The sequence below is a fragment of the Podarcis muralis genome, chromosome 7 (assembly GCF_964188315.1).
Source record: "Podarcis muralis chromosome 7, rPodMur119.hap1.1, whole genome shotgun sequence".
Lineage (NCBI taxonomy): Eukaryota > Metazoa > Chordata > Lepidosauria > Squamata > Lacertidae > Podarcis > Podarcis muralis.
The window spans coordinates 91,466,229-91,492,933 of NC_135661.1; the positions used below are offsets into that span (position 1 = coordinate 91,466,229).

The 26,705-nt window shown below is 54.5% G+C and overlaps 2 protein-coding genes across 3 annotated transcripts; both read right to left on the reverse strand.

Moving 5' to 3' along the window:
• Positions 1–2,210: 2,210 nt before the first annotated feature.
• Positions 2,211–3,739, reverse strand: C5AR1 (complement C5a receptor 1). Its single transcript, XM_028742391.2, has one exon. It carries the CDS (start codon positions 3,736–3,738, stop codon positions 2,632–2,634), a length of 1,107 nt encoding a protein of 368 aa, XP_028598224.2. The 5' UTR covers position 3,739; the 3' UTR covers positions 2,211–2,631.
• A 3,989-nt stretch (positions 3,740–7,728) lies between these two features.
• On the reverse strand, positions 7,729–22,257 carry CCDC9 (coiled-coil domain containing 9). Of its 2 annotated transcripts, none has more exons than XM_028741766.2 (14): positions 22,098–22,257; positions 21,802–21,906; positions 19,811–19,969; positions 19,448–19,705; positions 19,285–19,368; positions 18,988–19,164; positions 17,780–17,979; positions 17,271–17,317; positions 15,584–15,725; positions 15,363–15,462; positions 13,869–14,235; positions 12,881–13,036; positions 12,712–12,776; positions 7,729–8,328 (listed from the first exon to the last, which is right to left on the reverse strand). In XM_028741766.2, exons 1-14 carry the CDS (start codon positions 22,098–22,100, stop codon positions 8,308–8,310), a joined length of 1,884 nt encoding a protein of 627 aa, XP_028597599.2. In that variant the 5' UTR covers positions 22,101–22,257; the 3' UTR covers positions 7,729–8,307. The 2 variants fall into 2 exon arrangements, with proteins under 2 accessions (XP_028597599.2, XP_028597600.2); XM_028741767.2 differs by having other exon boundaries at positions 18,988–19,167.
• Positions 22,258–26,705: the final 4,448 nt, after the last annotated feature.

Here is a 26,705-nt window from a genome sequence, read left to right on the forward strand (position 1 = left end):
AAGGTCACTTTTTACTTATGTAAAAAAAAAATAAAAAAATAGTAACAGCATAGAAGGTAATGGTTAGGCTAGCATCCCTCTTCCAAATATGCTAGGTTTTTATTTGCAGGGACTGTTCTACATGGGAAAGCATTCAGCACTGTCATTCCCCCATCTGCCATCTGAATTGGTACTATTCTGGGTCAACTTACTCTGCTGCATGTGTAGATGAAAATGGCACCAAATGTGGGGGAGGGGGCAGAACAGGTTTCAGATACAGGATATTAAGCATACACGTACTTCAGATTGAACTGGTTGCTTGCTTTGCAAGTTTTCATTTCCCAAATGACTGCCTTGGCAAGCGCAATACCTACCAGGCTCAAGGCCGGTCTCGCGCTGCCGCTTCCCGCGCTCTCAAGGACCCGGGAGGAGGAAGGCGTGAAGGGAATCCCGAAGGCGCGAAAACCTCGCGCATGCGCAGGCCTTCCGCCTGCGACAGCCCAGTAGGCCGGCCGAAGCGAGCGGCGATGGGATGTGGGAGGGAGCTCGCTCGCTGCCCCGCGTGTGCCTATGTGGGGCACGTTACAGCCCCATGACGTCAGCGCCACGCAGGCAGCCAGGCAGGCAGACGGCGAGAGCCCCGCGCTGGGCGGCCTCTCCTCGCCGCCGCCGCCCCGCCTCTCGCCGCCCGACTTGCCCGCCTCCCTCCAGGCAACATCTCGCGGCACACCAGGCAACGTCTCATGGCACACTAGTGTGCCGCGGAACACCGGTTGGGAAACACTGGACTAGATGGGTCGCAGTCCTGACCTTGCAGGCTCTTTTCCTGTTCTTCTGCAGAGCGAGGGGTGTGAGGAACCTGCCTTTGTCACGGGAACCTTGGTCCATCTCAGGGGATGTGGGCCCCACGAGGCCCCCAGAGACATCTTGCCTGCCCCACTCTGACCCTCCTGCTACCTGACATGACCCCAGGCATCCTGGCTTGGACTGGAGAAGAAGAGTGAGGCAGGAATGCTTGGCCAACTCCGGGGTAAGAGGCTCAAAGAGAGGCAGCGGTGGTGCAGTGGTTAGAGGGTGGGACTGGGATCTGGGAGAGACGAGGGTTCAAACCCACCAACTCGGCCATGAAGCTCCTACTGGCTGACCTGGGGGCCAGTCCACGTCTTCTCCTTGCATGGTTGTTGTGGGGATTAAACAAGGAGAGGGCGGAACCATGTGGGCCACCTTGAGCTCATGAACAGAAATAAATAAGAAGAGCTCTCACCTGAACCTCGTGAACAAAGCTCATTGTCTGTCTTGTGGTGAATTTCTCCCAATTATATATCTGCAGGGATAGTCAGTAAGCAAGGGATGCACACACAGGCACTGGGGGGGGGGAGGGACACACAGTAGAGAAAACTGTGGGATGTAACATAAACAGTCAAGTACAACCCTTCCTGTTTGCCCAGAGTGAACGCGCGGGGGGTGTTACTCCAGCCAGAAGGACTTCCTGTCCCACCTGGTCTGCAGCATCCTCCCCCTGCATGTGACCCTGGCAGACCCCATAACAGGGCAGGTAGCCATCTTCCTTTCTTCTTCGCTTTATTCCATCTTGATGTATTTAGCTGTCTGCTGGCTCTCGGCCAGCAGCACATGGGCTCCGTCCCCATATGGGATGAACTCTCTTCTGTAACTACAAGCTAAAGTCTTCCTTCAGGGAACCAACTGTGAACTGAATGTGAGTAAACCTCTTATCATTACTTTTAAAGAAGACTGTTGTGCCATTGTTCTTTTTAAGAGGGAACAAAGGGGACTTACCAGGAACAAACCCAATCTGCACAAGCCAGATTGGATTGCTTAAGTAAAGAGATTCAAGCGAATCTACCAACTAGCTCCCTGCAATATACAGGGGAATATACTCTACTACTGACTCTATAGCCTGAGTGAGGAAGCATACTATTAAATCAATATATCCCCTCCTACTATCCACATCATTCCCACAAAATAAAGTTTCCTCTGGGCATCACTAGGCAAACTGGGGAGGCATCAAAGGGGTTGCGCCTCCCATCCCTTGGAGTCACCCAGTCTGAACACACATACACTCTTGTCTTGAAAGGTTTTCCTGTATCACTTATTATGGCTCCTTAGGTTCCCTCTTTTTGTAATGTTGTCTGTCTCTTCACACGTAGTTGAGCAAGGTCTGAACTGTGGAAAGAGAGCGCACAAAAAAAGGAGGAGGATGGCTTGGTAAATCTATTGCAGTTATTTTATTTCATAATGTGCATGCACGGCTTGATTGTTTTTTAAAAAAAAACGCCTCAAAGCAGCTTACAAAAAGATAAGAAAACTGAGAAAAATGTACAACAGTACTTTAAAACATACAAAAGTTTAAATACTCCAACAGGATAAAATCCACCTCGACTCTCTACGCTTCTGGGTCGGCTTGTCTGAGCAGAATGTTATTTGCAGAAAGGAGCACGGGAAAAGCAGCCTGCTCGATGTCAATGGGCAGGGAGTTCCCCAGTGAGGGGGGCGGTGCAAATGGTCTCAGGGGTCGAGGAGCTTGCAGAGACTGTGGCGGTGGGGCTGGCCCCCTCCGAGCTAAGCAAGTAAGAGGAGGGGCCTTGCGCAGACAGAGCGCCCCAGCAGGGTCTCCTTTGTGGTGGCCCCTCCTCACACGACGGTGCTGGCGCTGCGGTCGCTGGGGTCGCTGCGGTCCTCCGTGGTGGCGGCGCACGTGTCTTGCGTCCCCGCGTGGCCGTCGGCCAAGGAGTGTCCGAGCGCGGACTCCTCGCTGAAGACGTTGCGCAGGAGCGCCTTGACGGAGCGGCGCATCTTGCTCTGGACGTCGTGGCCGGCGAGGACGTAGATGACCGGGTTGATGCAGCTGTTGACGTAGGCCAAGCCCACGATCAGGGGGTCCGCCTCGCTCACGGAGCGGCTGAGCCAGGTTCCGCTGGGCTGGGAGGCCTGGATGAGGCCGGCCACGTGGTAGGGCGCCCAGCAGACGAAGAAGCCCACCACCACCACCAGGACCACCTTGAGGGTCTTCTGCGAGCGCGGCCCGAAGCGGGAGCTGCGCACCCGGCGCAGGAGCAGCCCGTAGCAGGCGCAGATGGCCACCAGCGGGAGCGCGAAGGCCAGCGCGAAGCGCGTGAAAGCCACGGAGACCTCGGCCACGCGGGGACCCCCGGGGAAAGCGGCGTAGTTGGTGATGCACAGGCTCTTCTTGTAATGCGTGTAGATGCTGCGGGAGAAGAAGGTGGGCGCCGTGAGCGCCAGCGCCAGCAGCCAGGCCAGGGCGCAAGAGCCCCAGGCCAGGCGCACCGAGCGGTGGTTCTGGCACCAGATGGGCCTCAGCACCAGGCAGCAGCGGTCGATGCTGATGAGGACCAGCAGGTTGACGCTGGCGAAGAGGTTGAGGATGATGAGCGACGGGAAGAGCTTGCAGGCGAAGTCGCCCAGCGCCCAGTGCTGGTCGGAGGCGAGCGGCGCGGCCAGGAAGGGCAGCGCCAGGCAGCAGAGCAGGTCGGCCACGGCCAGGTTGAGGAACCAGGTGGTGTTGACGGTGCGCCGCATCTGGAAGCCCACCACCCAGACCACCGCGCCGTTGCCCAGCACGCCCACCACGAAGACCAGCGCGTAGATGGTCAGCGCCACCCACAGCAGGGGGGTCAGGCCGGGCTCCTCCAGCACCAGGGGGCCCGAATCGGAGGGGTCCGGGTCGGAATCATTGTACTCGGAGTAGAAGTCGCCCAGGTCGTCCATCACTGAGCCCATGGAGTCCTGCGGGGGGAGACAGGAGGCAGAGAGTCGGCTCTAGCCTAGGCAAGGTCCGGCCTCTGGGAAATCGTGGAACTGTAGAACTGAAAGGGACCCCCAGCGGCCATCCAGTCCAACCCCCCTACAATGCAGGAATCGCAGCTGAAGAACCTAGATTGGGGGATCCCAGTGTCATCTAGTCCGTCCCCCCGTCCCCCCCGCAATGCACCAGCCTGGTCCCCAAAAGCTTACCTTTGCGCACACGAACATCTACAGAGCGAGAGAACATTTGCCCAAAGCTCTGATTATGCAAGTGGCCCTAAATCTTGTTTGTTTGTTTGTGTGTTTATGTGTGTGTTTTCCCCAGGCCGGGACTCAAGGCGGTTCACACAAGTAAAATCAAACACAGATTAATAGACCAGCGTTGCTTTCCTAGGAAGGGAGTTCCAACGTTTGGGAACAGCTCCCGGCTGCAGCCGCCAAGGAGTTTAAACAAAAATCAATTTGTATTAGTTGTCATTGCAGAGTTAATTACACAACACATTTGTTCTTTATGATGAAGATCGTGGCGTCATTGTTAAGGTCCTGTTCTGTACAGCGCTGGGCTATTTTAGGTGCTGAGTAAGAAACTTACATTTATTTATTTATTGCAATAAAAGCAAAGAGAGCCGTTCTACCCCCAAACAGAAGGGGGGGAAAATCTTGCAAATTTTACTCGTGAAGCTTCGGGACGCAATGATAAAATACAACATTAAAGAGACTATAAGGCAGCAGAGGTCAGATGACCATCTTTTGGGGGTTCTGCGAGTCAAGCTCTGGGCAGAGGGTCGGACCACAGGACCTTTTGGGAGCGGGGAACGGATGGACAAAAACGACAGCCTGGAGGAGCCCGAACCCGTTTGGACTCAGCGGTCTTATTCTCCGGCAAATTCTGATACGAAGTCGGTTGAAGCTGCTTCAGGGGGCACCGCATCTAAGGCTGGTTTCTTCCGGGACCGCTGGGCTCCTATAACTCAAGAATTGCTTCCAGTCTGTCTGTCTGTCCGGGTATGAATAGCAAGAGAGATCCCACCCGCGTTGCCTTTTTGCCCGCAAACCAGACATGCCGCCCGCAAATTAAGCCTTGTTCTCTTCCCTGCCAAGGCAACGCCCGGAGCTGCCTCCTTCCTCCCAGTCCGAGCCCCCCATCCTCGCCCTCCAGCCCCGCTTCGCCCAAAATGTCCCAGAGCCACCAGCTGACCGGAGGCGGCTCAGGAAAATCCTCGCGCGCAGGAAAGAAGGAAGAGCGATTTTGCTCCTGTCTGGAGGCGCCTCCTCAGAAACGTCAAGTGCTGCGGGAAGCACTAGCAGGGTGGGGGGGGGGGCTGACATTAAGGGCTCCTGGGATTTCACAGACACCGTCCCCGGCTGGAGAAGCCTCGCGGCTGCACAGAGAAAAATGGGCAGCCCAAGTTCCTGGAACGAGGCGCGGCTTGTTTGGAAAGCTGTGAGCGGAGCTGCTGGAGACCAGGAGAGGTCGCTCAGAAGGGGGGGGGGGCGGCGGAGAGGGCGGGGGTCCCGCGTGTGCCAATGATGCCAAGCGCAGGCTGCCCTCGAATCCCTCTCGCATTTTCTCCTCAAGGAGCTCCAGGGGGCAGCGCGTTAATCCCCACGACAACCCCGCGAGGCCGGCCAGGCTGAGAATTAGAGACCCAGGGTGTAGATTTTTTAGATTTAAAAAATATTCCAATGTTAGTCGTATTGCACCTTTGGCTAGAGGGTATCAGGCTTGATTTGGCGTGGCTGCATTCTATGCCTCCTTCCGCAGAAGCCGGATGGGAACCTTTGGCAGGTGCCAATAAGCTGCGCTAGGAGGCATTGAGCCTCAGTGTCACAACTTCCACTCTTCCTCCGAGCTTCCTTCCTCCGCCCTTTCTCTCTCTCTTCCCGGCTTCTTCCCCTTTTGCCCCCTCCCTCCCCTGCCAGCCCCCAACCCAGCCGGGCCCTCCTGGGCTCCCCCTGTTCCCCTGCGCCCTAGAGCCTGCGAGACGCTCCCATTACCGGAGAGCAGGTGGGGAGGGGGCAGAGAAGCGGGGCGCGGGGCGAAGTCGCCTTTGCCGGGGGTGCATTGCCCAATCTGTTTTTGCAGCAGAAGCAGAATCGTGTGACCCGGAGGCAGGCGGGCAGAGGAGAAGAAGAGAGCAGGGTCTTCTCGGGGGCTTTGGCAGCCTACTAGATTTTGGGGGGGGGGGGCGGGACGGCAACCCGGGACCCTGCAATTGTGGCACGCCGGCAGCTCCTTTCATCTTCATCATCATCGTCACCCCCTGCAGGACCCCATTCCTCCCAAGAAACGCCCAAAGGCATCAGATATAAAGGGGGTGAGAAGCACCCAAACCCCGTTGGGGAGGGAGGGGCAGCGGCTCTCCCCCCCCGCATTGCGATACAACCTGTTTTGGGGGGTTCACTAGGGTCGGGGGGCAGCAGCTCCTGGCTTGACAAGGGAGCGCGTCGCGAACTATCCGGAGCCAAATCACTCCCAATAGGTCCTTTTTTGGGGGGGGGGGATAGCACCAGGTGCAAAGATAGATGGGGTGCAGCAGCGGGAGCCCCTCCGCTAAACACGCCTCTCCCAGCCCCCCCCCCCCCCCACGGCAGACTGCCACCTCTGCCCTCTGCTTGCGCGCAGGAGCCCTTCGCCAGCACCGCTCAGATCCGAGGCAGCTCTGCCCGCTTCCCTTTGGGGTGACCGGGTTGGTTGGGGGGCGATCTCCCACACACTCACCCTGCGGAGCAAGAACCAGGCAGCCGCTCCCTCTCCTCTGCTTCTGGGGCGGCTGCTGACCGGCTCCCTCCCCGTTTATACCGCCCGAAAGAGGAAGTCGGGGTTTAGGACATTTGCTAAATTTCGCTCGCTGCCTCCCTTTTCTCTCCGCGACGAGCCTTCAGACGACGCCCGGGCGCTGCGCCTCCACCTGCTGTCCCGGCGCCGGTCCTCGCTCCGGATCTTTATAGGGACTTCCAGGGCAGGGCGGGGCGGGGGGGGGCAGATAGCGGTTCCCTGGGGGGGGGGTGGAATTACCTGGGGGTGGGGGCGCTAAGAGGAGCGCGGGCCCCACGGGGCGCAGGAAGAGGCAGCGATTCTCCGAAAACAGCGTCTTCGAAAAGCTGCTCTCACAAGCTTCTCTCTTCCGTTACGCGATTTCCATCAAGGTTTCAATTGATGGCGAAGGGCCTGCAAGCCGAGCCTTATGAGGAAAGGCTGAGGCAGTTGGGGATGTTTAGCTTGGAAAAGAGGAGAAATGATAGCCTGCCTCAAAGATCCCAAGGGCTGGAAGAGGGAGCAAGCTCGCTTTCTCCTGCTCCGGAGGGCAGGACTCGAACCCATGGCTTCAAGTCACAAGGAAGGAGATTCTGGCTCAACATCAGGAAGAACTTTCCGATGGGACAGCGGTGGCCTCTCCTTCCTTGGAGGTGTCGAAGCAGAGGCTGTCAGGGATGCTTTAGCAGAGATTCCTGCAAGAGAGGGTGGGACTAGATGGCCCTTGGGGTCCCTTCAGACTCTACGGTTCTGTGAATTAATTGTTGCTATTAGCCTTCTACTGTGCTATTATCTCCCTTAGTGGGTCAGGAGAGAGGGGGCTTGGGGGGGGGGTCGCCCACCTGCAGCAAGAACCTCCATGCTCAGATCCACTCTACCACTGCAAAGCAGTTAGGGGGGGGCAAGGGCAAGTTGCGTCCAGACCCAGCAGCTGGGTGGGCTTCCTCCAGCCCCTCTCAAGGGGAAAATAGGGGGCTGGACCTTGGAGTGGGGCCAGCAAGCCCATAGCCGTAATTGGGGAGATTCTCACCCTAAATTTTCCTGCCCGAGAGATACAGTCCCAACTATTTAAAACGAGGCCACGCTGAATCCAGCCCAAGGCATCCGGCGACACCCCACCCCCCACCCCCTGGAGAGGAAGACCCCTCCTCCTAAGAAAACACCCCCCCCCCCAGATTCACTCTAGCAAGGGAGGACAAGGCAGAAAGTCGGGGGAAAGGCTTTATTTGACAGGAAACCCTTTCGTTTGCACATGATATGGGGCAGCCCCACAGACAGCCCTCACCCCAGCAGAGGGGGCAGCCCCTCCCAACACAAGGAGCTGCTGCTGCTGCCGCCGCTCCCCCCCCCCAGACTGGGGGCCTTGCTCTCCCCACCCTCAGAGCCCCCCAATCCTGGAAACGGCATAAAAGAGCAATGCACAGAAGGGGGACGATGACGACAGGGACTGCAAGGGGCGCAAAGCAAAGTCCCCCCCCCCTGAAAAATGTGCCTCATCTGGCAGGGGTCAGCAAAAGCCTCACATGCAGCTGGGGGGGGCACTTTCCCCACCTGCCAGGGGACTTGCGTGAACAGCAGCAAAAGGCATTGGGGAAGGGCGGGGTGGGGGCTGACGTCCCCCCACTCATATTGGAGGCTGTGCAAAGGAGTGGTCCAAGCAGGCAGATTGCAGGGGGGGGGCTGCAGATCCCACCCCCTCCATGGAGGAAGCTGCTCTGGCTCCGAACTCTCAGGACTTGCCCCACAACCCGGGGTGAACAGAGCGACAGGGAATGTCCTCCTGGACCTCAGGCCTCCTCCATCTGCTCCTGGGGGGGCGGGAGGGAAAAAGAGTCAGTCACAAGCGGGGGGGGGAGGACAGGTCCCACCCAAGACACTCCCCAACATGCACACACACACACACAACTGGGCGCAGGTGAGCCAGGCGGAGAAGGGACAGGCCAGTGTAGAGGAAGCGACCCATTTTCAAAAAAAGAAACCAGCCCCCCATTTGGTGTTTCTTGACTCTTGCCTTGAAATTCAACACGCATTTTAGTCTCGCTGGGAGTTTGGGCTTTGCTTTGATCTGGGGCGGGCCCAAAACAAGCAAGCCCACGTCAAAAGTGAATAATGAAATAATCACGGTACGAGAGTCTTCTTCAAATGTCTGAAAGGCTGAAAATGGAGCGAGCTGCTCCAGAAGGGATAACTCGAACCCGTGGCTTCCAAGGGCAAGGAGGGAGATTCAGACTAAATATCAGGAAGGGAACATTCCGAGAGTCAGGGGCATCCGAGAGGAGAAGGGGCTCCCTGGGAAGGCAGTGGGCTCTCCTTCGATGGAGCTTTTTAAGCAGGGCTCGGACACCAACCTGCCAGGGATTATTTCACTGCGACTGGGGTTGGGCAAGATGGACTTTGGGCGCCTTCCAAGGCCGCAATTCTACGAACCGGGGGCAAAAACTCCAGAAGAATGATCAAGAGCCATTGAAGGCTCTCCATCCCCTGTGGGAGGGGAAGGTCTTTGCGGGGAATTTTCTGAAGAGCAAGCCCTGCCCTCTGCTCTTGCCAAAGCCAAATACTCTTCAGATTCAGGTACAAAGAAGGTGTGGGAGAGAGAGACAATGGCCACTTCCTCTTCCCAGGTAAAAAAGTACTATCATTAATTCTGTTGGGAGCCACCCAGAGCGGCTGGGGAAACCCAGTCAGGTGGGTGGGGTATAAATAATAAATTATTATTATTATCATTATCCTCCTTCAGGCTAATAAAGATGATATGAATGGGCTTGTCTTGCAGTGCCCTGCTTTCCCAGCAGAGGGCAGCATCCCCCTTTCAACGGCACAGCTGAAGAAACACGGAATTGCAGGGCTGGGTGGGACACCGGGGGGTCATCCAGCCCAACCCCCAAAATGCAGGAATTGCAACTGAGGAGAGGAACATCCCGTCAGGCCCAAGGCAACTGCCTGCCCCTTCCCAAACATCCCTTTGCTCTCCCCCCACAAAGAAACTCCTACTGGAGGGGGTCTCCCTTCTGCCACAGCCCATGAATCAAGCCAGCTGGCAATTCCTGAGACAGAGAACCTGGGCAGGGGGGGTGTCACCCCAAGGCGGTGGGGGCGGCATGCACAGAAGAGGAGAAAAGCCCAAAGAGAAGCGTCAGAGAGAAAAAGAAAAGGTTTAATGCGGCAAACGGAAGCAGAGAAACAGACAAGGACTTTCCCCAACCGGCAGCTAGACGTAGCTCCTGCCCCCCCCCCAAAGAAGAGCCTGCAGGATCAGGCCCTTGGCCCAGCTGGCAGCCCTCGCAGTGGCTAATTCCCCACAGAGATAGACTCCCCCTGGAGCTGGAGGCTCCACTAGCACATCAGAAGAGCCCGGCTGCCGGATCTGGGCCAGCCTCCTGTTCTCACAGTGGCCAATCAGGTGCCCCAATGGGAAACCTGCGGGCAGGATCCGACCACGAGAGCAACACTCGCCCTTCCTGTGGCTCCCAGCAACGGGTCCTCGGAAGCATCGCTCAGGGTGGATTTGATTTAAATCAAATCCATTTAAATCACGATTTAAATCTCTAGTCAGTAAGACTCAATTTAAATCATTTTTTTTACAGAAAGACTCATTCTTGCTGGTATAATCTTAATATTTACAACCAGGTTTCACTTTTGGAATAATAAATTTTCAGAGTAGATTTTACAGTTATATCAAAAATTCCTGATTTGGTGATACTATTAGAAATACCTTGACAGATAATTATGAAATTCTGGTGAGGTTTCACAAGTTAACTGCTGATATTTGGACAACTTTTCTGCTCTACTTGATTGGAAGGAGAAAAAATAATCATTTCCTTAATAACAATTTATTTAACTAAAACAATTATAGCAACATTATAGCATGTGTATCCATGTTTGCTAACCGATGTAGCTAATTTTTTTAAAAAAAAAACAACAACAACTTAGACTGAGTTTTAGCACCCATGAAAAACTTAAATCCTTATTTCCTGATGAATCTTTGGACTATAATGTAACTTAAATAGAAAACTACCTTTAGAAAGATTTTCCCTCCCAAAGCATTTTATTTTAAAAATCCGATTTAATTTTTTTAAAATCCTTTTTTTTTTTTAAGAAATCATTGATGTGTATCCACCCTGACATTGCTCCTTCTGACTGTGGGGAGCAGAGCATAAGAGCCACGGGGGCCAGCAGCCAGCAATACCCGTCTCCCCCCACTTCCCGCGATGCCAGGGCCGCCATGCTTCCATGCCAACACTAAAAGGTTGGCGGAGATCTGAATTTGGCAGCGGGTTGGACTAGATGACCCCTGGGTATCCCTGCCAACTCTACAAGTCTCTGATTCTATGCAGCTGCTCAGAGCCCTTGGGACGAAACAAGGCCCCCCCCCACAAAAAAACGGGCTTCTGGCCAGACCCCCCCCCCTTTTTCCAAGTGTCAGGGTAGGATCTGGAAAACCAAAGTTCAAATCCCCCCCCCCTAGCCAGGAAGCTCATGGGGTGTGACTTTGGTCCAGTTACTGCCTCTGGCCCAACCCACTTCCCAGGGTCATAGAGGGGATTAAATTGGGGGGGGGGGACCCACCTCCAGCTCCTTGGAGAAAAAGGGCAAGGAATAAGTTAATAAAAATAAATGTGATTCCTGAATGTGGCTTCCTATTTGTGTGTCTGAAGAATCTACTCTCTGCACACACACACACTCCCGCTTTGAATAATTGCACAACTTTTTCCGTGGGGGGAAGTGGCCAGGATTGCACCAGGGAAGGGCTGGGGGAATTCCTACAGAGACTCTCCGGCCTCCTTCCCTTCCGCCCTTCTTTCCCAGAATTGCAGCCCCTCCTCGCTTTGGAGCCCAACTCACTCCCACCAGCTCTGGCCACCCTCTTTGCACCTGTGGGCCCGGGGGGGGGGGGAATAATAAATATAATAAATATAATAATATTTATATGCTGCCCATCTGGTTTCCCCAGCCACTCTGGGCTGCTTCCAACAAAATATTAAAATGCAATAATTCATCAAACATTAAAAACTTCCCTAAATAGGGCTGCCTTCAGATGTCTTCTAAAGGGAAGGGGAGAACTCTCCTCTTGGGACATTGCGGGGGGGGGGGGTCTGCCCTGATCCCTGCATTCCTGGCGCAGCAGAAAGGCAGCTGCACCCATTTCCCAGGTGAGTTGAATGTTGCCAGGGAGGAGGAGGAGCAAAATCCTCCTCATTTGGAGAGGAAATGCTTATGATAATATTGTATTCTCTTGTTCATTATGCCGTTTTAAATGCGCATTTTATATTTGACTTCACTTAGCAATTTTTTTTAAAAAAAAGTTTAAGGGTTTTTTTTTTTTTGTTAACTTTGTATCAAATATGTACAGTCAGACTTCAGGTTGAAGTTGCTTCAGGTTGAGCGTGTTTGGGCCGCTCTGCGGCGACTTGCAAGTAACAGAACACGTTACTTCCGGATTTCGCCGCTCGCACATGAGCAGATGGTCAAAATGATGTCACGCACATGCGCAGAAGTGGCAAATCGTGACCTGCGCACGTGCAGATGCAGGTTGTGTTCTGCTCTGGATGCAAACGTTCACATCCAGAGGTACCACTCTATTCTGTAGCTGACCTCCTTTGCCATATTTTGAAATCTTTAAAGATAATATTTTAGTTTTCTGTTAGTTATGTTGTTTTGACTGTATACTCTATACAGTGGTACTTCGGGTTAAGAACTTAATTCGTTCCGGAGGTCTGTTCTTAACCTGAAACTGTTCTTAACCTGAAGCACCACTTTAGCTAATGGGGCCTCCTGCTACTGCGCGATTTCTGTTCTCATCCTGAAGCAAAGTTCTTAACCCAAGGCACTATTTCTGGGTTAGCGGAGTCTGTAACCTGAAGCGTATGTAACCCGAGGTACCACTGTATTTGACTTTCTTTGGAAATGTTTGATTCTGGATTGTTTCATTGACGTTTCAATATGATGCAAACCACTTTGAGACCCTGAAAGCCCAGAGAGCCGCTGCTGCCAGGAAGTGGGGCGGAGGGGTCAGGCCGGCCATGCAGAGAGGAGGACAGGCGCATGCAAGGGGCGAGAAGAGGGAGCAGCCAGGAGGTGGCGCCGCAGAGCCAGTGCAGGGAGACAGAGAGGTCCTTGCGCCCCATGCCAGGGCCGCCCCGCAGGGAGGGCGCCCGCTAGAGCCCGCTGGGGGGCAGCTTACAGAAACGCACCCGCTGGAAACTGGTGATCTCCACCGCGCCGGACGCAGCCGCCGGGTCCTGCTCCATGGCAGCGCCTGGGGGGGGGGGGAGAGAATAAAAATGGCTTCAGTCCCCGAGGGAGAGCCAGGTCCGGCAGAGAGGGGGGGCTGGGGGGGTCCTCCCTTGCCCCTCGCAGCACCTGGCTCTCCAGGCTCCTGGGCAGCCACGGCTTCGGGGTCCTCCTCTTCCTTCTCCTCTCTCACCACAGCCGGGGGGGCCGCTATGGGACCAGGAGGGGCCGCCCCTTCTGCTTGAGGGGAGCCCTGTTCAGCTGGAGGGTCTGGGGGCTTCGTTCCTGCAGAAAGAGAAGATGGTATAGCTGCACAAGGTGGGAGGGGGGGAGAGAGAGGATTTCCCACCCCCCTCAGTTACTTTATGCGCTGGGAGGACCCAAACTGAGTTCTGACCAGGGTGGATAAAAATCAGTGATTTAAAAACAAAACAAAAAAAATCTGATTTTTAAAATTTAATTTTGATTTTTAAAATTTAAAATGGATTTTTAAAATAAAATGCTTCTGGAGGAAAAATCTTTCTAAAGATAATTTTCTTTTTAAGTTCCATTTAAGTCCAAAGGCTATTCAATAGGATATAAGGATTTGCTTTAATTTCTCATGTGTGCTAAAACTCGGCCTAAGTTGTTTTTAAACCACATCAGTTAACAAACATGCTATAATGTTATTGCTTCAATTGTTTCAATTGTTATTAAGGAAATGATTATCTTTCTCCCTCCAATCAAGAACAGTCATACCTCGGGTTACAGACGCTTTGGGTTGCGTGTTTTCGGGTTGCGCACAGCGCTGAACCCTGGGGTACCAGAATAGGTTATTTCCGGGTTTTGGAGCTTTAAAAATGCGCAGAAGCGCCGAATCGCAGCCCCTGCGGGTTGCAAACGTGCCTCCCGCACAGATCACATTCTATGTAAATGTTAAATGTTAAAATTATACCAGCAAGAATGAGTCTTTCTGTAAAAAAAATGATTTAAATCGAGTCGTACTGACTAGTGATTCAAATTGTGATTTAAATGGTTGAAATCAAATCCACCCTGGTTCTGACCCATGGGAACAGCAGCGCTTGGGAGCCAGGACCCCTGAACCGGACCCCCCACCCCACCCCGCTTGGCTCCTCACCTGCCATGGGGGGCAGCCCCTCCCCAGGGGTGGCCAGGGGGTTCTTGAGGGGGTTTGCCCGGGGCGAGCTCAGCTCCATCTCCTCTCCCCAGTCGGAGACGGGGCAGTAGCCCTCGGCTGGCGAGAAGGGAGTGAGTGGCTTCCCCTCTGCGCTGGGGGTCTCTGCCTGGGGGGCAGGCATGGTCAGAGAGAGCTGTCCGTTTCGCCCTGGGGGCCGGGGGGCCAAGCCAGGCCCTTCCTCCTCCTCCTCCGGCTGGCTGCCACTGCCTTCGGCCTCCTCCTCCTCTCCCTCGCTGACGTCCTCCCACTGGTCTTCCTCCTCCTCTTCCTCCTTCTCCCTGGCGCTGGGGGAGGCGGTGGCCCCCGCCTGCGGAAGAAGACGGACAAGGCCGGGGGTCAGCGGGCAAAGGCCAAACACTTCAAAGAACCACACAAGAGAGGCACTGAAGGCAGGACCCGAACCCATGGCTTCAAATTTGCAAAGCACAGAATTGCAGAGCTGGAAAGGGACCCCCAGAGGTCATCCATTCCAACCCACTACAATGCAGGAAGCTTCACTAAAGCATTCGGGGCAGAAATGGCAAGATTCTGACTCAACGTTAGAAAGAACTTTCTGAGGATAAACAGCTGGTGGCGGTGGAAGGGGAAACCCAGCCAGGTGGGCGGGGTACAAATAGTAAATTATTATTATTTTATTATTACTATTGGACTCTTTCCTTCCTTGGAGGCTTTTAAGTGGAGGTTGGGCGGCCGTCAGCCACGGATGCTTCAGCTGATACTCCTGCCTTGCAGGGGGTGGACTAGATGGCACCTTGGGGTCCCTCCCAGCCCCGACAGCCCTATCATTCCCTGATCCTGTGCTGCTTAGTGGCAGCGACTACGATTGAGAGATGTCCTTCTCGCTTTAGGACAGTGGTTCTCCAAGTCTTCTCGACGGAAGAGTCGAGGGCAAGCAGAGAAACATTTATGCGTTTCAGTGCAGTGTAATCTACAGTCCGACCACGGAAGTTGAACAGAATCCATTCCGGAAGTCCATTCAACTTCCAAAACATTTGGAAACCAAAGCGCGGCTTCTGATTGGCTGCAGGAAGCTCCTGCAGCCAATCAGAAGGCCAGTCAGACGTTCGGCTTCCAAAAAGAGTTTGCAAACCAGAAGAGTCACTTCTGGGTTTTTGCGGCGCTCGGGAGCCAAAACGTTCAGGAACTAAGCTGTTTGGAAACCAAGGTATGACTATATACTATAAAAACATTTTTTTTGTATTTGCAAGACATGGATAGCCATTTTTTCAAAATGCATCAAGTGATGTTATTATTATTATTATTATTATTATTATTATTATTATTATTAATCTGAGGACAATTCTAGTTGTCTTTCCTGATGTATTTCTTATAAAAAGGGGGGCCCAGAGAAAAGAGTTTGAGACCCACTCTTTAGGGGAAGCCGGTGGAAGACCAAGACCCCACCCCCCCAAAACCCCTCCCCTCCCGTCTGACCTGCTGGGCGGCAGCCCTGCCTGCCTCCTCCTGCTCTGGGGCTCGATCCGCCCCCCGCGCTGGCTGCTCCTCCGGCTCCTCCCAGCGATCGTCATGCATGCTGGCAGGAGAGAGACCCGCAGTTAAGACTCGCCCGACGGAGGTGCCAGCCCCCACCCCCCAGGGGGAGAATCAGGGGGTCAGGGGTCTGCCCCACTGATCTCCGCAGAGGCCAGCCTCACCTGTAGGGCTTGGGGGGTCCCGCTCCCCCTCCTCCTCGCCTGCCTCCTCCTCCGCGGCCGCGGCCCTTCCTGCGTCGCTCCGGCTGCGGCTCGGCCAGGAACTGCCCGAAAGTGGGGGGCTTGGGGGGCCGCCTGGGCTCATCTGTGGGGAAGAGGAAGGAAGGAAGGCGTCAGGCGGGCAGAGAGCGGCCAAGGAGGGCTGCAAAAAGATGGTTACTTTTTTCTACGGCCAGCAAATGGTTAAAGAACGGCAGTCTCTGATTGGTCGCGGTTCCAGGAGGGAGGGCTTAAAAGGAGATGATTTGGAGGGAGAGAGTCAGTTGAGTGGAGGTGGGTGAGGAGTCAGGCTGAAATATAAAGTGTGTTTAGAGGAGACCCATTACCATAAATCGGGGTCGGCAAGGCTTACTGAGTATGGGCTGGATCACTCCTGCGGAGATTCTCCATGGGCCAGACCAGCGCAGTGCCAGAAATCCCATCTACGCATGCCCGGACGCCGAAAATCGCGCAGGTGCATGCGCAGTCTGCGCATGCACAGAAGCCATTTCCAGCACCGTGGACATGTGCAGAAGCAAACTCCAGCATCTGCAGAAGCAGTTTCCAGCACTGAGCAGGCAGCTTGGTTTGGGAACGGTTCATGGGCCGGCTAAGTGACCCTCATGGGCCTAAGGTTGCCGACCTCTGCCATAAATAAGGTAAAGGTAAAGGTACCCCTGCCCGTACGGGCCAGTCTTGACAGACTCTAGGGTTGTGTGCCCATCTCACTCAAGAGGCCGGGGGCCAGCGCTGTCCGCAGACACTTCCGGGTCACGTGGCCAGCGTGACAAAGCTGCTCTGGTGAATTGGCACCAGCGCAGCACACGGAACGCCGTTTACCTTCCCGCTGGTAAGCGGTCCCTATTTATCTACTTGCACCCGGGGGTGCTTTCGAACTGCTAGGTGGGCAGGAGCTGGGACCGAACGACAGGAGCTCACCCCGCCGCGGGGATTCGAACCACCGACCATGCAATCAGCAAGTCCTAGGCGCTGAGGTTTTACCCACAGCGCCACCTGCGTCCCCATAAATAAAGAGGTCTTAAAAGGATTAAGGGACACTGGAGTGGAAGTTTCCCTCATACACTCCAAGCTGGTACAAAAAGAGATGGCCTAACGGTCCAAGCTTCAAAATGCCAGTTTTCAAAATGAGGCAAGTCAAATATTTGGGTCCCAAGGGGTGGAAATATGTATCCTGACTGGAGCAAGGCAAAGGTCCTTCCAGAGGGGCCTAGACCCTCCACAGAAAGAGAAAGAAGAGCTTTTCTGGGGGGAGTGGGATATTGTCCTCCATTTATTCCTCCTTTTAGCCCCCATGCTGCTCCTTGACATGACTGGAGAAGAAAGACCCACCAGACCTCCAAGAAAAGGAAGGGGAAGGAGACATCTGTCCTGAAGCGGAGCAGTCTGTCCAGCAGGCACGACTAAACGACTCAACAAACTGAAGGAAAGTGCCGCCTGAGAAAGGAACCAAACTAGAAAGCCAAAACCTCTGAAAACGACTTGAAGTGAACTAGCGTATTATTATATATTGAAGTGAGAGTGGGCAGGTCGGCTTGAGTGGTGACTGAGGCTCCCGAGCTCGTCACAGGGGTCTGCGCCCAGGAGCCCACCCAGAGGGTCTCCCCAAAGCCCCTTCCAAATTTCTCCTTACCATGCCTGCCGCCGCTTGGACCGCTGGGCTTGGCACCCTCTTTAAACCTGGGAAAGGGAAAGGAGGATGGTGAGGAGGATCAGACAGGGGTTGGGCTGGATGACCCTTGGGGGTCCCAATTCTACGATCCTGTGATTCCAGGAGGCTGCTCAGAACCCTTGGAAGGCACAAAACCCCTCCAAAAAGTGGGTTCTGCCCAGCCCAGCCCCCCACTTCCAAGTGGAGATGGCTAGCAATCCCCTTTGCCTTCTGCAATGATTCATTGCTGATTTTTTATTAGGGATTATTTTATTGCTTTGTAAACTGCTTTGAAGTTTCGTTTTTTAAAGATAATTTTATGAAACAGGTAAATAAAGGGCCCCCTCCCCCTGTATTTCCTGCTCTGCAAGTGAGTGGGGCCCAGGGTCACCCAGTCCCACCCCCCCACTGAAAGCATGAGTCCAATCTCCCCCCCCCCCGGAAAGCCCCAAGGCCCCCCCGCCTCCTCCTCCCGCACCCCCCTGACTCACGCGGCCTCCATCTTCTGGGCGTCCCACTCGCGGCGCCACTCCCCCGTGGGCTGGCGGTGCCTGGCCAGGCGCTCCTGGTCAATCTGCTCCCGCTCCTGCTTCCACCGGACGTACTCTGCGCGCTCCCGGCCCGTCATGGAGAGCGTCATGTCCATGGGGGACGCAACCGGAACCCCCCGGCGCCGGGCGCCACCGCGACCCTGCCAGGGAGAGCCAGTTCTCAAGCCGAGGTCGGACCCCTGCGCTGCCGGGGGTGGGCTGGGTGACCCCTGGGGCCCCCACTCTAAAGATCTATGATTCTAGACGGAGGGAGGTCAGGTACCAAGGGCAAAGAGGAGCAGACAGGGGGAGGGAACCCCTTGCTGCAAGGATGCAGCCCCCAAAACCAGGAGAGCTGCAAAGGGGGGGGGGGTCTGGGGCACCAAGGCCAATGAAGGGAGGGGCCCCACAGAGGGCCAGGGGGCCATACAGCACACCCACATCCCTGGGGCAGAAAAACATCCTCTCCACCAGCCGGCAGCTCCTTTCCTTCTGGGATGGTGTTCTGTATAGTGGAACCTTGGTTCTCAAAATTAATCCGTTCCAGGAGTCCGTTCGACTCCCTAAACCATTCGAAAACCAAGGCACGGATTCCGATTGGCTGCAGGAGATTCCTGCACTCAAGCAGAAGCTGCACCGGACATTCAACCTCCGAAAAACGTTCGAAAACCAGAACACTTACCGTATTTTTCCATGTATAAGATGCCTCCATGTATAAGATGCCCCCTATTTTGGGGGGCTCCAAATTGAGAAAATGGTGGGAGATTGTATCTGTGTATAAGGGGACCCACAATTCTGAACATATTTTTTTCCCAATAAAAAAACCCTAGTCTTATACACAGAAAAGTACGGTACGTTCAGGTTTTCAGCATTTGCGAGCCAAAGCATACGAGTACCAAAGCATACGAGAACCAAGTTACAACTGTACATAGTATGCTTAGCGTTAAGACTTACTACGTATAAGTTATGGTAAGTTTAAGTTAAGTCTCCTGCAATTGAAGAGGGCCAATCCTGAATGTACAGGATTCGTGCCCATTCTGCAAAGCTCTGCTGGATGAAACCCAATGGCCTCTGGTCTATTTTGGGGGAATCCTGCAACGTGTTTAAGTTGTTACTCTGCCAACTCCACTGGATCTACCCTGGATCAGCGGCAGAATTGGGCCACGTACCGGGGGCGACCACTGCTTGCCCTGCTCCATGCCCGTCTTGACCTTCTCGAAGTCGGCGCCCCCCCAGTTGCGGACGTGGCGCCGGCTGCCCTCCCGCCGGTCGGTCTCGGCAAAGGCGCCGCTACGCCGTGGGTCGTCCAGGAAGTTCCGGATGGGATTCTTCTCCTGGGCACCGTCCTGCTGGGAGGAGAGAGGGGGGAGACCCCCAGGTCCAGGCCAGGCCAGAGACTCTTGCCCCATATGGACCTCACTTCCCAGCAGCACAAGCCCCCTCCCCTCCCCACCCCCCAGACTCACCCGCTGGCTGCGTTCGTACTCCGCAATCTTCTCCATCTCCTCGTTCATCTTCTCAATGTTTTGCCGGCGACGCTCTTCCCATTCCTGCCCAAAAAGAAGGGCTCAGAGGGGGGGTCCGGTCTCCCCGCTTCCCACCCCCCTCCCTCGGCCCCAGACCCCTCACCTTGGACCTCCGGTCAGGCCCAGCGTCGCCAGCGGGGGCCCCCCGGCCCCTCGCCCTCTGTCCGCGGGCCCCTCGCCCTCCCCCTCGCCTGCTGGCCCCTGGGCCGTCTGGCCCAGCCCCTTCCCATCGGGGCTGCTCCGGGGGTCCCTCAGCTCGTGGGGAGCGGGGGCCTGAGTAGGGGGTGCCTCGGATGGAGCCCCGGGGGGTGCCTGGGCCGGGGCGGAAGGGCTTCCTGTCGCTGCTGACCAGGCGCTTCTCCTGCAGGGAGACAGAAGTGGGAAAAGGGTGAGGGGGAGCCCCCACTGACCCCCCCTCCCCAGCCACGCCCCCCACCCTTCTGCCTCTCCCCCGCACAGCACCCACCTCTGGGGACAGCAAGACCTGCACCGTCAGGGTGGGGGCGTCCAGCTCCCCCCGCCGGCGTTCTGGGCCCTCCCCCTCCCCAGAGCGGGGGTAGCGATGATGGACCCCCGTCACGGCAATGCCCTCCTGCTCAGCCTTCTTGCGGTCTTCTTCTATCTCCTGGGGGGGGGAGAGAAAAGTGTGTCAGGTGGGGAGGCAGGCAGCCCACCCCCCAAGAAATCACAGGCCTCTCGGGGGACCCCCCCAGATGCATCTTCGGGGCAATTAATTCCAACGGCAGAGAAGGGGAGTCTATGGGGAAGGGGCCTCTCCTTCCGGCCAGGGGTTCTTGAACTGTGTTCCCTGCACTGCAGGGGGTTGGGCTAGATGACCCCCGGATCCCTCCATGATCTTGGAAGGTGGTGGACGCCCCTTCTCAGGAAGCCTTGGAGCAGAGGGGCCCTGGTCCCCGTCCCCAGGGATTCTTGAGGCGCGACTGCTGTGCAATGTGAGAGATTTCACTTTCTTGGGCTCCATGATCACTGCAGATGGTGACAGCAGTCACGAAATTAAAAGACGCCTGCTTCTTGGGAGAAAAGCAATGACCAACCTAGACAGCGTCTTAAAAAGCAGAGACATCACCTTGCCAACAAAGGTCCGTATAGTAAAAGCTATGGTTTTCCCAGTAAAGTGGTGCCTCAGGTTAAGAACTAACCGTATTTTTTGCTCTTTAAGACACACTTTTTCCCCTCCTAAAAAGTAAGGGGAAATGTGTGTGCGTCTTATGGAGCAAATGCAGGCTGCGCAGCTATCCCTGAAGCCAGAACAGCAAGAGGGGTTGCTGCTTTCGCTGCGCAGAGATCCCTCTTGCTGTTCTGGCTTCCGAGATTCAGAATATTTTTTTTCTTGTTTTCCTCCTCCAAAAACTAGGTGCGTCTTGTGGTCTGGTGCGTCTTATAGAGCGAAAAATATGTTAAGTGTTAGCAAGCCTGGGACAGAACCATGTGTCACTCCACCATGTCACTTCTTCTCAGGGTGGTGAGATGTTGATTAGTGGCCTTTCGGGACAGTCCATTAGGATTGCCATATCTTGAAGAGCAAAAAAGAGGCCCAAGCGGTACAGTGGTACCTCGGGTTAAGAACTTAATTCGTTCCAGAGGTCTGTTCTTAACCTGAAACTGTTCTTAACCTGAAGCAGCACTTTAGCTAATGGGGCCTCCTGCTGCTGCCAAACCGCTGCCATGCAATTTCTGTTCTCATCCTGAAGCAAAGTTCTTAACCGGAGGTACTATTTCTGGGTTAACAGAGCCTGTAACCTGAAGCGTCTATAACCCGAGGTACCACTATAGTGATGCATGGAAGTGAGAGCTGGACCATCAAGAAGGCTGATGGCCAAAGAATGGATGCTTTTGAATTCTGGTGCTGGAGGAGACTCTTGAGAGTCCCATGGACTGCAAGAAGATCCTACCTCTCCATTCGGAAGGAAATCAGCCCTGAGTGCTCACTGGAAGGACAGATTCTGAAGCTGAGGCTGCAAGACTTTGGCCACCTCATGAGAAGAGAAGACTCCCTGGAAAAGACACTGATGTTGGGAAAGATGGAGGGCACAAGGAGAAGGGGACGACAGAGGACGAGATGGTTGGACAGTGTTCTCGAAGCTACCAGCATGAGGGAGGCAGTGGAAGACAGGAGGGCCTGGCGTGCTCTGGTCCAGGGGGTCACGAAGAGGCGGACACGACTCAACAACAGCAGCTGTGCCATGGCAGGGGGTTCGGCTAGAGGACCCCTGGGTGCCCCTTCCAGCTCTGCCTGCCTGGCCGCCCCTGGCAAGGTCACGCGAAGCAAAGGCGCCCGGGCCTCGCTAAGCCGCTTAGCCGGACGACGCCTCTTCCTCCCCCCGGATTAGCCGCCCGCGGGACTCTGCGCACGTGCAGAGCGCCAGGCTCCCCTGCCCCCCCCACCCCGGCGCGGCCCCTTAATCCGGATCCAGCGGCTGCGTCTCCACGACCCACCTGGTAGCGCTTGATGAGCGCCTGGTTCTTGCGCCGCAGGGCCTCGATCCGCTTGTCCAGCTCGGCGTCTTTCTCCTCCTTCGACTTCAGGTCCAAGGAAGCGGACTGGGGAGAAAGAGAGATCAGGGGGCTTCTTCTCCGGCTGCGCCCCCGGACCCGGAGCGGGCGCCCCGTCCGGCAGGACCAGGAGACGCGGAGGCGCCCCCGGCCCCGGACAGGCTCCGGCCCGGCCCGCAGGAGCCTCGGCGGCCAAGGCGCCGCTCCCCCCCCCCCGCCGCCGCCCTTCCTCCCCTTACCATTGCGCCCGAAGGGGCGTCCGGAGACGCCGCGTCCGGAGAAGGGACCCAGGCGTCCGGGGAACCCAGGCGTCCGGGCGCTGCCTCCCTCGCCGCCCTCCCCCACCGGGAGACGCGGAAACTCGGCCGCTCCGCCCTCCCCGCCCCCACGTGGGTCCCTCTTCCGCTTCCTTCCCACGGGCGGGGGGGAGGGGCTGGTCACGTGGCTCCCGCCCCACCCCACCCCCATTCCCGGGACAGGCGGCTGCGCAGAAGGGCGCGGAGGCTGCGCATCTTCCTGCGCGCGATCCTCCGCGTCCCTTGCGCCCAGGCTCGGAGCTGCTGGTGGGGTGCGGAGAGGGGAGCCCCGCAGCGAGGTTGGGGGGCGGCAGGCGCTGGGTCCGGGCGAGGAGCTTCTCCTTCGGAGCCGCGATTCTGAGACCGGCGCCCGTCCATCCATCGTGGGCGGATCGGGCGCAGAACAATGGCCCGGGGCAGCCTCAGTGGCCTCGCAACCTTAGGAGAGTCGGAGTGGGACCCCGAGGGTCATCCATCCCAACCCCCTGCAAGGCAGGAATCTCGGACTGGGGCGCCTCCGAAACCTCCGCGGATGGAGAGTCCGAGGGAGTCAGCGGGGGGGGGGGGGGGAGCAGCAGGGCTCCTCCACTGCACCAGTTTCAAACCAGAACTGGGCAAACTGGCCATTGTGGGGACAGCCCTTTCGAAATTTCTGCCAGAGTTTTTGCTTTGATTCATTGTAATTGTTCATGTATTTATTACATTTAAATACCGCCCGTCATCCGAAGGTCACAGAGTGGCTGTCAACATAATAACAAAAAAATAACAATAACATAATAATAACAGAATAACAAAAAACAATGAACTGCCACCTCTCCAGTCACATCTAAGAGGCCCTAGATTGTTTAATCCAGTGGTGGCCAAACTTGGGCCTCCAGCTGTTTTGGGACTACAAATCCCATCATCCCTGGCTAACAGGACCAGATGTCAGGGATGATGGGAATTGCAGTCCCCAAACAGCTGGAGGGCCGAGTTTGGCCACCACTGGTTAATCAGATTTCCCTCTTCCCTCCCAGTCCCTTTTTCCTTGTATGCCGTTGTTTCCTTGTGTGGTTGGTCTTTAGATTGTAAGCCCACAATTCAGGGACCTTCTTGTTTTGGCTCCATTTTTAACTGCCCTGGAAGATTTTTCGCCTGAAAGGGAGCCGGGGACAAACGCTCTCAATAATAAGCATGAGAACAACTTAATCCATCCGAAGGGGGGGGGAGGGAGCATGGGGACAAGTAAAGGAGCCGGTGGCTCTCAAAGGAGAATCCCAGGACAAAGAAACATTTAAAGATTTCAGTGCTGTACAGTCTAGCCTCAAAATATTGTCCTTTCTTTGCAAAATATGGCCGGATGTCTTTTCATAAGGGGAACAGAAGCACCAAGTGAGACCGAGGACAACCCGAGTTGTGATCCAGATTCAAACACAGCGCTGAGGAAGATCCCTTTATCCTTCTATTTGGGGAATGCGTCATGTTCTTGGGTAGCTGCAATGTTCTGTAATTTCTGGATGTCTCAGGGATAGTATCATAAAGCAGTTGCTCCTTTTCGTTTTCTTATCAATAAAAAAGTTGTTGTGGCACAAACAAATTTTTATTCTGAAAGTGTGGCCTAGAGAAGAACCATAAGGTCCTAAACCCCAAATTATATATATTTTAGAACCACAATGTCCTAAACCCCCCAAATTATTTTTTTTTAATTCCTCTTCAACCAGGCCTTGGGCTGCTTAATATTGTGGGGGGGGGGGTGTTGTTATGTTTTTTTTTCTCATTTTAACTGTTTACTTGAGTTTGTACCTTGTATTTTACCCTGTCAACCGCCCTGAGCATGTGAAAAAGGCTGGCATTTAGGGAAGTTTTTAATGTTTGATGTTTTATCGTGCTTTTAATATTCTGTTGGGAGCTGCCCAGAGTGGTTGGGGGAAATTTATTATTATTATTAATATCAAATAATATTGACAACACTTCCTGGTGAGTCTTGCCTGGCGCTGCCTTTCCAGACCACGAGATGGCAGCATCCGCCAGCAAGGATTCCCTCTGCGCCAGGGCAAGGCGGCTGGCAGAGAGGCTGGCGCAGGCCGCCTTCCTTGGCTGCCCCCTGATCTGCTTCCCCACCAAGAAAGTGCGCCTGATATTCCCCCCCCCCCGCCCTCAATATTCCATGGAGTTCTGGGAAGTGGGAGGGGGCAGCTGTGGCACATCAGTAAGCAACATCATTATACGAGAGGCAATGTGACACAGTGGTTAGAGCAGTGGTGGCCCTCCAGCTGTCTTGGGTCTACTATTCCCATCTTCCCTGAGCACTGGTCCTGTTAGCTAGGGATGATGGGAGTTGTAGTCCCAAAACAGCTGGAGGGCTAAGTTTGGCCATCACTGGGTTAGAGGGTTGGATGAGGGCCACAGAGACTAGGGTTTGAATCCCCGCTTGGTGCTCACTGGCTCCAAGAATTCGGGCCAGAATTTGGGCCTCTCAGCCTGATCTGCCTCACAGGGTTGCTTTTTCCTTGGAGGGGAAAAATGGGGTGTGGATTGAGTGGATTGAGTACAGGCAGGATTTGGTTTTTGGTGGACTATTGTTCCAACCTTGATGGCAGAAAGTGAGGAGGAATTAAAGAACCTTTTAATGAGGGTGAAAGAGGAGAGCGCAAAATATGGTCTGAAGCTCAACATCAATAAAACGAAGATCGTGGCCACTGGTCCCATCACCTCCTGGCAAATAGAAGGGGAAGAAATGGAGGCAGTGAGAAATTTTACTTTCTTGGGCTCCATGATCACTGCAGATGGTGACAGCAGCCACGAAATTAAAATACGCCTCCAGATCACAAGTCCCGCACCCCCTGCAGCTGGTGTGGGTCTCTCTCCCCCCAGGGGCCGGGGCTTGGGTTCCTCGCCATGCTCTCCCCACAGTGGTCTTTGCAGCAGGCCAGTCGCTGCCTCAGTTTCCCATGTGAGGAATCGCAGGGAAGGAATTGCAGGGTTGTGGGCACAGGAAACGGGAGAGGCCAGGCAGTGGGGTTTGATGCCCCAGGCTGTGAGTGGGCACCGCCATGCCAAGGGCACCCAAAGAGACTCACAGCAGCCAGAGGGGCACAGGGACCCCTCTTCCCTGGCATCCTGTCTTTCCTGGGGGCCAGGCAGATGCCTCCCCCCAAGCAGGGCTGGATGCCAGCCTCCCCTCTCCTCTGAACTGTGTCTGGCCAGGCTCCTGGAAGGCCAAGAAGGCCTCTGCCAGAAAGATGGTTGTAGTCAAGCTCTTCTTTTCCTTTATAATCATGTACTTGGGCCTAAGATTGGGGATTTATTTTATTTTATTTTTTGGCTTTGTTTTGTCATGTAGAATTCATTCTGTGTTTGCCAAATTGTTATTTTTGAATTTATTGACATGCTCTGTGTCTTATATATTTGTATCTCCAATGCTCTGTATTTAGTTGTTTTCAATGTTTGCTGTAAGCAGTTTTGTGTTCAGCCTGGGGTGGGAAAGCGGCATCTAATATTAATATTAGTATTATTTATTAAACTCAATCAATCAAACTTATGAGGAACGGTTGAAGGATCTGGGTATGTTTATCCTGGAAAAGAGAAGACTGAGAGGAAACATGATAGCTGTCTTCAAATATCTCAAGGGTTACCACATGGAAGGGGCAGCAAGCTTGTTTTCTCCTGCTGTGGAGAGTAGGACTTGAACCCGTGGCTTCAAGTTAATAAGAATAAGAATAATTTCCTGAGCAGGGGAGGGGGCCCTTTATTTACCTGTTAATAATAATAATAATAATAATAATAATAATAATAATAATAATAATAATAATAATAATAATAATAATTTATTACTTATACCCTGCCCATCTGACTGAGTTTCCCTAGCCACTCTGGGTGGCTCCCAATAGAATTAAAAGCACGATAAAAACATCAAACTTCCCTAAACAGGGCTGCCTTCAGATGTCTTCTGAAGGTCAGATTTACTTCCTTGGCATCTGAGGGGAGGGCCCCGTTCCACCGCCTGGTTACAAAGAAGGAAATTCCAACTCAGCACAAGGAAGTACATAAATACTGTATGTCAAAACTTTCAGACAGTAAGAGCTGTTCCGCGGTGGGTCGGCAGGTGGCGCCCTCCCCTTCCTTGGAGGGTTTTCAGCCGAGCTCGGCTGGCCTTGGAGGCTGAAACTGAGATTTCTGCATTGCAGGCAGTTGGACTGGAAGACCTTCAGCAGCCCCTCCACTTCCACGAGTCTACGATTCTGTGAAACTCTTGCCAGAATTATTGTTCTTGTTGCGAATATGCCGCCCACCTTCGCCCCAGCAAAGTATAAAAAGACAATGAAACATTGAACATCAGAAACTTCCCTGTCCAGGGCTGCCTTCAGATGGTACCCCTTGAGAGATACAGGGGTTCCTCGGTTTTCAAACATCTGTTCCAGAAGACCGTTTGACTTCCAAAACGTTCCAAAACCAAAGCGTACGTTTCTGGAAGCATTTCTGTCCAGAAACTCAATCCGGAAGCCGCGTGGCACATTCAGCTTCTGAAAAGCATTCGAAAACCAAAGCAGTTACTTCCGGGTTTTTGGCATT